This window comes from Procambarus clarkii, chromosome 14 (genome assembly GCF_040958095.1).
Source record: "Procambarus clarkii isolate CNS0578487 chromosome 14, FALCON_Pclarkii_2.0, whole genome shotgun sequence".
In the NCBI taxonomy this organism is placed as follows: domain Eukaryota; kingdom Metazoa; phylum Arthropoda; class Malacostraca; order Decapoda; family Cambaridae; genus Procambarus; species Procambarus clarkii.
This window is the reverse complement of record NC_091163.1, coordinates 32779705-32791903: the sequence shown is the minus strand read 5'-3', so window position 1 is coordinate 32791903 and position 12199 is coordinate 32779705. Positions and strand designations below refer to the sequence as shown.

Sequence of the window (12199 nt, the reverse complement as noted above, 5' to 3'; positions counted from 1 at the left end):
GTGCGTGTATGAGTACTGTAGGTGTATGAGCGGAGCGTGTATGAGTACTGTAGGTGTATGAGCGGAGCGTATATGAGTACTGTAGGTGTATGAGCGGAGCGTGTATGAGTACTGTAGGTGTATGAGAGGTGCGTGTATGAGTACTGGAGGTGTATGAGTACTGTAGGTGTATGAGAGGTGCGTGTATGAGTACTGTAGGTGTATGAGACAAGCGTGTATGAGTACTGGTGGTGTATGAGAGGTGCGTGTGGTGGTCGTCATGTCAATACAGAGTGCGCGGGTCGGTCGACACGAGGCAACGGCTGCAGTCACCACCTGAGGGTCGTCGGGGACACACGCTCGGCTGCCTCTCAGGACCTCACGTACTCTCCCTAAAGATTGTTGAATAATTAGTGCTGAGCGGTTATCGTGTTTCTTGAGGCAGATTAGAACACCATTAGGTGGGATGTGCGCAAAGTCATACGATGTGTTGCATAATGTATTTCTGTGATCGAGTGGGCACCTAGCATCGAGGTTCCCTTGACACTAGGAGGCCGAGCTAGCCTTCATCTAGATGTGGCTACATGACCTAGCATCGAGGTTCCCTTGATAAGTGTAGCCTGCCCCTAGCCTTTATTGGCCACCTAGCCTTCACCTAGCCACACCAGGCTACCTGGTGTTTGCCTAGCATCGAGGTTGCCTTGACATCAGTAGTACGCTCTGGCCCACACCTAGATTTGTCCACCTGGCAAAACACTATTTACAGTGCGCTGGTGTTGACAACCTCTGCCAGGATACGAGTGGTGTTTCAAGTTCCGCGAGGTCCGCAGGTGTTGAAACTCGCGGGGTGTGATGTGAGACGCGACTATGCTTGGGCCACCTCGGTGTCTGCCCCTCTGGGCTCACGATGGGCACAGAGGCAACCTGATAAGGTCTTCCTGGAGCGGCCTAAGTCGGCCTAGTAGAAAAGCTAGAGAAATATAGGAGTGGAAGGAATAGGTAAAGATGGCGCCCAAGAAACCCGAAGAGAAGAAAGACAATGGAGAAGACTTGTCAGCGTCGGAGAGACTCACTGTAAGTAGGACTTACTAAGTAGGACTTAGTATCTTGCTCACTCTTGCTTCACCTCACCACACTCACTCTTGCTTCACCACACTACACTCACTCTTGCTTCACCACACTACACTCACTCTTGCTTCACCACACTACACTCACTCTTGCTTCGCCACACTACACTCACTCTTGCTTCACAACACCACACTAACTCTTGCTTCACCACACCACACTCACTCTTGCTTCACCACACCACACTCTACTCTTGCTTCACCACACCACACTCACTCTTGCTTCACCACACCACACTCACCCTTGCTTGACCACACCACACTCACTCTTGCTTCACCACACCACACTCACTCTTGTTTCACAACACCACACTCATCCATGCTTCACCACACCACACTCACTCTTGCTTCACCACACCACACTCACTCTTGCTTCACCACACCACACTCACCCTTGCTTGACCACACCACACTCACTCTTGCTTCACAACACCACACTCACTCTTGCTTCACCACACCACACTCACTCTTGCTTCACCACACCACACTCACTCTTGCTTCACAACACCACACTCACTCTTGCTTCACCACACCACACTCACTCTTGCTTCACCACACCACACTCACTCTTGCTTCACCACGCTCCCCTTGCTCCACTTGCTCGAACGAACCACAGAGACATTAGCAAGCATTTTTTAAGTGTCAGAGTAGATAACAAATGGAATGCACTAGGCAGTGATATGGTGGAGGCTGACTCCATACACAGTTTCATATGTAGGTATGATAGAGCCCAGTAGGCTCAAGAATCTGTACATCAGTTGATTGACAGTTGAGAGGCGGGACCAAAGAGACAAAGCTCAACCCCCGCAAGCACAACTAGGTGAGTACAGCTAGGTGAGTATACCACACTCCCTTTTGCTTCACCACACCAAACTCTTGCTTCATCACACGTCACTTACTCTTGCTTCACAACACCACACTCACTCTTGCTTCACCACACCACACTCATTCTTGCTCCACCACACCACACTCATTCTTGCTTCACCACACTACACTCACTCTTACTCCACCACACCACACTCATTCTTGCTTCACCACACCACAATCAATCTTGCTTCACCACATCACACTCACTCTTATTTCACAACATCACACTCACTCTTGCTTCAACAAACCACACACACAATCTTGCTTCACCACATCACACTCACTCTTGCTTCACCTCACCACACTCTCTTTTGCTTCACCACACCACACTCTTGCTTCACCACACCACACTCACTCTTGCTCCACCACACTCCACTTGCTCCACAGTTGTAGTCACCTACAACCCTCCCCTAAATGACAGAAGACCCAGACAGGAGTTTGATATTAACAACATGGCAGCCAATTATATAATAGAGAGAGCAGCTTTAGTTGCCTGCAGGAATAGCCCCAGACTATTAATCATGGGTGATTTCAATCGTGGAAAGATAGACTGGGAGAATGGGGACCCACATGGTGGTACAGATACATGGAGAGCTAAACTTTTGGAAGTGGCAACAAGGAACTTTCTGAGGCAACATGTCATGGAACCCACAAGAGTGAGTGGCAATAATGAACCAGCTAGACTCTACCTGATATTAACCTTGGATGAATCAGAAATAAGGGAAGTCAAATTTAAAGCATCCATTGGACTGAGTGACCACAGTGTATTGACATTTGAGTATTTGGTGGAGGTAGGGATAACATATCCAAGGATGGGATCAGAAGGGAAAAGACTAAATTATCGAAGAAGAAAATATGACGAGATGCGGAACTTCCTAAGGGGAATACCATGGGAAACAGAAGTCAGAGAGAAGGCTGTGCAGAATTTGATGTATTATTTCACCCAGATGTGCGAGGAAACTGCAAACAAGTTTATCCCAGTCCAAAAGGAGAAAAACGAAAAAAACTGAAGAATCCATGCTTTAACCAGGAATGTAAGGTAGTGAAGCAATTGAGTAAAAGAACATGGAGAAACTACAAGAATAACAGAACGCCAGAGAGCAGGGAGAGATACCAGAGTGCAAGAAATGAGAACCTCAGAGTGAGGAGGGCAGCAGAGAGACAGTATAAAAATGACATAGCGAGTAAAGCCAAGACCCAACCAAAGCTGCTCCACAGCCACATCAGAAGGAAATCAGCAGTGAAGGAACAAATGATGGAACAGAGAAAAGGGGAGAACAGATACACAGTGAATGACATGAAGGTTTGTGAAGAACTCAACAAGAGATTCCCAGAGGTCTTCACAGAAGAACAAGGAGAAGCCTACACTAAATGAGGTAAACCAAGCAACCTTGGAGGAATTTGACCTCACCAGTGATGAGGTTAAAAGGAATCTGTTGGAGCTGAATGTGAATGTGACAAATGCTGTTGGGCCTGACAGAATCTCACCATGGATACTAAAGAAAGGTGCAGAAGCACTATGTGTGCCATTCTCTATGGTGTATAACAGGTCACTGGAAACAGGAGACCTACTGAAAAGTTGGAAGACTGCTAATGTAGTCTCAATATACAAAAAAAGTAACAGGCAAGAGGCTCAGAACTTTAGGCCAGTTTTCCTAACTTGTATTCCATGCAAGGTGATGGAGAAGATCATGAGGGAAAGGCTCGTAGAGCATCTAGAGGGAAATAGCTTTCACCACCACCAGCATGGGTTCAGAGATGGTAAATCGTGCCTCACAGGATTAATAGAATTCTAAGACGAAGTAACAAAAATTAGGCAAGAAAGAGAAGGGTGGGCAGACTGCAATTTCTTGGACTTTCAGAAAGCCCCATTTCTGACAGTCCTTTTATGGGGAAGACACTTCCACATAAAAGGCTGTTACAAAAGTTGGAGCAAAAGTCAGGAGTAAAATATAAGGTGTTCCAGTGGATAAGGGAGTATTTAAGCAACAAGAAACATCGAGTAACAGTGAGTAGGAGACATCAGAGTGGCAAGATGTCACCAGCGGAGTCCCACAAGGCTCAGTACTTGGACCCATCCTGTTTCTAATATATGTAAACGATCTTCCAGAGGGTATAGACTCATTCCTCTCAATGTTTGCTGATGATACAAAAATTATGAGAAGAATCAAGACAGATGAAGATAGACTGAGACTACAAGATGACCTGGACAAACTGTAGGAATGGTCTAGGAAATGGCTGCTAAAGTTAAACTCAGGAACGAGTAAAATAATGAAATTACGCGAAGGGAGCAGAAGGCTGAACACAAGGTACCATCTGGGAGGTGAAATCCTGCAAGAGTCAAATAGAGAGAAATATCTGGGGGTTGATATTACACCGAACCTGTCCCCAGAGGCTCACATCAAAAGGATATCATCAGCGGCATATGCTAAGTTGGCCAATATAAGAACTGCCTTTAGAAACTTGTGTAAGGAATCGTTCATTACCCTGTATACCATTTATGTCAGACCAATCCTGGAATATGCAGCTCCAGCCTGGAGTCCATACCTAGTTAAACACAAGACAAAGTCAGAGAAGATTCAGCGGTATGCCACCAGACTTGTCCAGGAACTGAGAGGTATGAGCTACGAGGAATGGCTGAAGTAGCTGAACCTCACATCCCTGGAAAACAGAAGAGAAAAGGAAAACATGATAATCACCTACAAAATTTTCAGGCGAATTGACAATGTGGACAAAGACAAACTCTTCAGCAAGGTCTAGGAACAAGAACAAGCGGACACAGGTAGAAAATTAGTATCCGAACGAACCACAGAGACTTTAGCAAGCATTTTTTAAGTGTCAGAGTAGATAACAAATGGAATGCACTAGGCAGTGATATGGTGGAGGCTGACTCCATACACAGTTTCATATGTAGGTATGATAGAGCCCAGTAGGCTCAAGAATCTGTACATCAATTGATTGACAGTTGAGAGGCGGGACCAAAGAGACAAAGCTCAACCCCCGCAAGCACAACTAGGTGAGTACAGCTAGGTGAATATACCACACTCCCTTTTGCTTCACCACACCACACTCACCCTTGCTTCACCACACCCCACTCTTGCTTCACCACACCACACTCTTGCTTCACCACACTACACTCACTCTTGCTCCACCACACCACACTCACTCTTGCTTCACTACACCCCACTCTTGCTTCACCACACGACACTCTTGCTTCACCACACCACATTCACTTTTACTCGACCACACCACACTCACTCTTGCTTCACCACACCACATTCACTCGTGCTTCACCACACCACACTCTTGCTTCACAACACCACACTCACTCTTGCTTCACAACACCACACTCACTCTTGCTTCAACAAACCACACACAATCTTGCTTCACAACACCACACTCACTCTTGCTTCACCACACCACACTCTCTCATGCTTCACCACACCACACTCTTGCTTCACCACACCACACTCTTGCTTCACCACACCACACTCTTGCTTCACCACACCACACTCACCCTTGCTTCACCACACCACACTCACCCTTGCTTCACCCCACCACACTCACTCTTGCTTCACCACACCACACTCACCCTTGCTTCACCACACCACACCACACTCTTGCTTCACCACACCACACTCTTGCTTCACAACACCACAATCACCCTTGCTTCACCACACCACACTCACTCCTGCTTCACAACACCACACCACATTCTTGCTTCACCACACCACACTCACTCTTGCTTCACCACACCACACTCTTGCTTCACCACACCACACTCACCCTTGCTTCACCACACCACAATCACCCTTGCTTCACCCCACCACACTCACTCTTGCATCACCACACCACACTCCTGCTTCACAACACCACACCACATTCTTGCTTCACCACACCACACTCACTCTTGCTTCACCACACCACACTCTTGCTTCACCACACCACACTCTTGCTTCACCACACCACACTCACTCCTGCTTCACCACACCTCACTCACTCCTGCTTCACAACACCACACTCACTCTTGCTTCACCACACCACACTCTTGCTTCACCACACCACACCACACTCTTGCTTCACCACACCACACTCTTGCTTCACCACACCACACCCTTGCTTCACCACACCACACTCACTCTTGCTTCACCACACCACACTCACTCCTGCTTCACCACACCACACTCTTGCTTCACAACACCACACTCACCCTTGCTTCACCACACCACACCCACTCCTGCTTCACAACACTACACCACACTCTTGCTTCACCACACCACACTCTTGCTTCACCACACCACACTCACTCCTGCTTCACCACACTCACTCCTGCTTCACAACACCACACTCACTCTTGCTTCACCACACCACACTCACTCTTGCTTCACCAAACCACACTTGCTTCACCACACCACACTCACTCTTGCTTCACAACACCACACTCACTCTTGCTTCACCACACCACACTCACTCTTGCTTCACCACACCACACTCACTCTTGCTTCACCACACCACACACACTCCTGCTTCACAACACCACACACACTCCTGCTTCACAACACCACACTCACTCTTGCTTCACCACACTCACTCTTGCTTCACCACACTCACTCTTGCTTCACCACACCACACTCTTGCTTCACCACACCACACTCTTGCTTCACCACACCACACTCTTGCTTCACCACATGGTGTGTTGGGAAGACCTTGACAACTGTCAACAGTCACGCTACAAGAGTCTCGGGAGCGGGAACTCGGTCATGGACTTGCAGTGAATTAATTGCCTTTTCCTGACCAGTTGAAATATACAGCCACAGTTCAGCTCTGTATAATCTTGTGCAGGTTGCATGCAACATTTGTTTAATGTAATAAAAACATTTTTAATTACAATATACATAATTTTTGCTAAATTATATTAATAATATTTTTATTTATATAAGATACATCTGCCTTTCTAAACGGGATTCAGAAGAGTATTCGTAGGAATATGATGTATATTATGTCAAGTAATATTATGCAGAGCATATGTATTAATATATTTAACGGGGTAACTGGTAATAATAAAAGATAATTAAACTAGCATGCATTGTTAAAGTAATTTATCAAACTGGTTAATAAATATTATGTATATTGATGAAAGATTTGCAGTACTTAAATATAGAAATTGTAGTTGCTGCTACAGACAGATATTTCTTAGTTTCTCGTTTAAACTGATTAGGAGAAAGAGAGTTTGTATTTTTATTTGGAAGAATATTCTAGAAGTTAGTACCGTTAATGTGCAAGGCACGATGTTCTCTGTTGAATTCTGGCCACCCTGACCAACCTATGTTCGTCCCATACCCCAGACTGCTTTGGTTAAGTCACACACTCTTGGAATATCAAATATATATTTGCTTATTCTAATTTACTGATATATATATATATATATATATATATATATATATATATATATATATATATATATATATATATATATATATATATATATATATATATATTTAGGGGTACCACCACTGGTTTAATTAAAGGGACCCACATCCTCGAAGAAGAAAATAAATAGTGTTCAGAGAAGACCTTGTGGATTCTCACTGAATACTTTAATCTTTTCCTCTCCTACCACCCCTATTATTTTTTTTATTTTTTTTTTATTTGATTTTATTGCAATGCTACAGTTTACAGAAAACACACACTTATATAACAATATACCAATCAGTGTTCGAAGACCTCGTCCAGCTCCTCGGGGGTCGGGTGCGTACCCAAGATAGAGCACGCATTTCCCCTCTGAACATATATATATATATCAGTATATACGGGCGAGGCATTTGAGCAAAATTCGGCGTTAAGTTTCACTTACGAGATGGAGAGCGATGGGAAGTTACTCTTTCTAGATGTAACAGTCAGGGAAAGAAGCGGAGGCTTCCACACTGCAGTCTACACTAAGGAAACAAACATAGGCATGTGCCTTAATGCCAATAGTGACTGCTCAGACAGGTACAAGAGGAGTGTTGTCAACGCTTACGTCGATCGGGCTCTCACTCACAGCTCTGGTTGGAAGCATTAAATGAAGAACTCTGTAGGTCCTAGTCAACAAGGGCTTCTCGAATGATTATGTTGAAGACGTCATGAAAAAGAAAGGTGAAACACCATGCAACCTCTGAAGAGCCAGCTAACACACCAGTTGAAACCCCAATTGGACTGTTTTACAGGAACTTCGTTTCGACGGCTAATAAAACTGAGGAAAGGGTCCTGAAATATATCATTAATAGGAACGTTATCCCTACAGACAAAAATCAGAAGATACAATTGACAATTTACTACAAAAACAAGAAAACGGCCAGCCTACTCATGAAAAACTCTCCAGACACGAAACAAAACGTCTTGAAAGAAACCAACGTCTTCTTAGCCTTCACATGCCCACTTGGGGACTGTAAGCCCCAAAGAACTCAGTATATAGGCAAGACAACAACGTCTCTTTCTAGGCGATTAACAATGCATAAACAACAGGGCTCCATCAAGGAGCATATAATCTCCTCACACAACCAGACCATCACCAGAGAAATCTTAACAAGCAACACAGAAATCATCGATAGATACAGCAATAGCAGGAGACTCGACATCAGCGAGGCACTACACATCAAAAAGTCAACACCAGCAATCAACAGCCAATTAACACATAACTATATTCTACCCACTTCAAGACCCCAAACCAACATAGAAGCAGCAAGAGAAAATATGGGCCAATAGGCTTTCTGTAGTTACTTTCATTCTTATGTTCTTAAATGCAATATATGCCCATTGATTCGTGTTCTGGCTCTTGTCACTTCACCCAAAAACATTTGAGTCATATCACCTCACCCAAAACGAATATAAGTATGAAATTATATGTGTAAACCTGTCTTTGAAAATGTGAGAAGTCCTTGCGAAATGCTTTTAGGTACAGACCATATATAAAAAAATGAGAAAATGAACTTTGGAGAGTTAATTTTTCAATTAACCCCAACAGTGAAGAAAAACGTAAGAACAGAACAATAATTGTTCTGTCTTGTGTTTGTCATAAGTTTGTTCACCTCACCCAAAACTTTTGTACCATATCACCTCTCCCAAAATGAGTGTAAGTTCGATGAATTTGTGTGCAAATTAAGTCTTTGAAAATGTTATAAGCTATTACGAAACGTGTTCAGGTGTCAGACCATACACAAAAAAGAATTTTGGAGAATTGATATTTCCATTACCATCGTCAGTGAAGAAAAACATAATATATATATATATATATATATATATATATATATATATATATATATATATATATATATATATATATATATATATATATATATATATATATATATACCTCTGGTGCAATTGTAGGGACCCACAGCCTCGAAGAAGAAAATAAAGAGTACTCAGAGAAGACCATGTGGATTCTCACTGAACACTTTAATCTTTTTTCTCCAACCACCCCTATTATTTTTTATATATTTTTTTATTGCAATGCTACAGTTTACAGAGAACACACACACACACACATATATATGTAACAATATAACAATCAGTGTTCGAAGACCTCATCCAGTTCCTCGGAGGTTGGGCGCGTACCCAGGATACAGCGCGCATTTCCCCTCTGAACTGCAACACAGAGATGCTGGAACACGAAACTGGCCGCTCGTGAGTCTTTAGCTCTCCCAATGAGTTGCTCGCCCACCTCCTTTAAGAACTTAAGTGCACATTTACCCCAGGCGCCCAGAGTCTGCAGAGCCTATTGGCACGAACCTGTAACAACGTTCTAAGTCTCAGTACTTGTTGATTTTCTGGGTGTCCCTGAAGGTAGCTGCCCCACCTCCCTCCGCTGAGCTGTAACGTAGATAGGTATCAGCCAATGTAGATGGACACGTGTAATCCAATACAACCTGCTTACCTTCCCTCCATGGCTGCAGGGTGACTCCATCTTGGCGTTTTTGGCTGTTGTCAGGTCTGCACAACTGAGGTTCCCTTTGTGCTGGGCACCCAGCTGTAGCCAAACTTCTCTTGATGATGTCATTGACTGCTTCATGTCTGGCAATCTTTCCCTGTGACTTACGACAGATGAGACCATGGCTGCCGTATTGGTCAGTCCGTGCATGGCCGCAAATACACCGGTGCTCGGTGAAGCTAGGGGCGGCAAGGCGCAGGGCAACACCAATACTTAGGGCCCGATGGTCCAGGCGGGTGCCCAAGGCGGAATTCGGGACTGCCAACAGGAAGTCCCCGGCATGGGGGGTTGTACAGCTAGGAGACGCGCTCTGTCCTTCTCAGAAGTTTCCTCCAGCAATGCTGTGACGATGTTCTCCACTATGGGGGCTATCCCATTTGGCCTGTTTGCTGTCGTTTGGAAAAGATGGTCGAGGATGTGAGTTTGCAAGAGTGTCCCACTGACCAGCTCCTTCTGCAAATTTTGGATCATGAATCCCAATGGAGTTCCTTAGATATTCTGGTAGTATTTCATTCACTAATTCACTTGTAGCACTGGTCGAGGATAAGAATGCTAACTGTGTCGCCTTGCGAATACCTATACCCCCGAAGTCTAACTGGGAGTGTTCCTTGATCCCACTGGTCATCTTGCAGGGAGAGGTTTAACACTTTCATAGTTATTGACTTTAGGAGTGAGTTATATTCTCTTAATTTTGGGCTGTCGAAGGAGGGAGCACACCTTAGAAAATAGGTAAGTCTGGACAAAGCCAGGCACCTTGTAAGAAGGTACTAAGCATCGTGAGCATCTAAAGCGCCTATTCTTCCCTCCATCCTCCTCAGGTCGTTCAGCTTCTCTTCGAGGACTACCTCAATGGCGCTCGAGCCCAGAGATACCACTAGCAGCACACTGTCGGTGGGAGCGATCACTGGGGCTCCTGGCAATAGGATTCGTACTGCATCTGTGATTGGTTGGCTAGATGAGATAATTTCACACTTTGATGGGTTTAGGATGAGACCTAACTCCTCTTCCTTAGATTTCACTAGCTGTAGATCTCCTAGCAGGGATTCTTGTGTCCCTGCCAGGGTGCCATCGTCCAGGAACCAGATGTTGAATTCGCTGGTCATCCTGCTTGTGACCTCTTTAGTTGCCGTGCAGAAAAGGAAAGGGGCAAGTGGGTCTCCTTGCTGGACATCTGTGGAAACAACTTCATGTTCCCCAAACATGTTGTTCTCCATTATACCATTTTAGTAAATATCTTCTGATATGGGGGTTGACTTAACTTTCCGTGTACCCGCTGTTTATTAATACTTGAAGGCTTCTGTCCAGTTCCTTGCGGATGTTACGTCAGTCAGGACAATAAGTAAGGGCTTTGCGTATAAATGAGTTTATCACAATAGATTTATATCTGTCTGGGCATTCGGAATTACCATTCATACTCATTCTACTCAATACTCAGAGGCAAACTGAAGGAGTAAAGACACACAGACCAACTCAAAAACGCAAAGCTAAAGATCAGGAGAAAGCAGGTGATCCAGATAGTAGGAGGAGGAGAGGACATAGTTCTTCACCCAACTAGGCCGATTTAACTCTATATATATCTCGGGCGACAAATAGGTTCAGAACCAGAGTGGCAATGTACAAAATAATAATGTGCTAAATACAGGAGTATTCTCTCAGCAGCCAGGAATAATGTCAAAAGTTTAAATTGTTTCTACACAAATGCCAGAAGCCTAGTAAATAAATTTGACACATCGTGTGCATACGCTCAGGCTGAAAATCTCGACATCATTGGCATCAGTGAAACATGGGGCCGAGATGACATAATAGACGGGTAATGCTATCTCCCAGGATACCACCCACCATTCAGAAAGGACAGAACAACAAGAGCAGACGGAGTGATGCTTTATGTAAAGGAGGACCTGGATGCTAATCAACAATGAGGAACTAAACACAATGGGTTCCTCGGAGTCAGTATGGTACAACATACTAACTCAAGATGGTAGCAAAATGACTGTGGGAGTATGCTACAGGGCTGACACAGTAGCAGAAGAGGAAGTTGCTGACCCACGTAAAGTGATCAATGTGGTATCAGAAACTCGAATCCTAATAATGGGGAATTTTAACTATAGGTCACAAGAAGTAGGAGAACATCACAAGAAGGAGAACAATTTATCGACTTTGTGCAGGACTTCTTCCCCATACAGCATGTGGTAGAGCCCACACGAGGTAAGAACATACTAGACCTTGTGCTAACATCAGAAGAGTGTATAATTGATCAAAG

General features: G+C 44.4%; 1 protein-coding gene across 1 annotated transcript in view; it reads left to right on the top strand.

Moving 5' to 3' along the window:
• Positions 1 to 320: 320 nt before the first annotated feature.
• LOC123771022 (uncharacterized) overlaps positions 321 to 12199 on the top strand; it is a 570661-nt gene continuing 558782 nt past the window's right edge. The window contains exon 1 of the mRNA XM_069324755.1: positions 321 to 1053. Within this exon, the coding sequence (XP_069180856.1) occupies positions 985 to 1053 (69 nt within the window). The 5' untranslated portion in view covers positions 321 to 984. The remainder of the gene's footprint in view (positions 1054 to 12199) is intronic.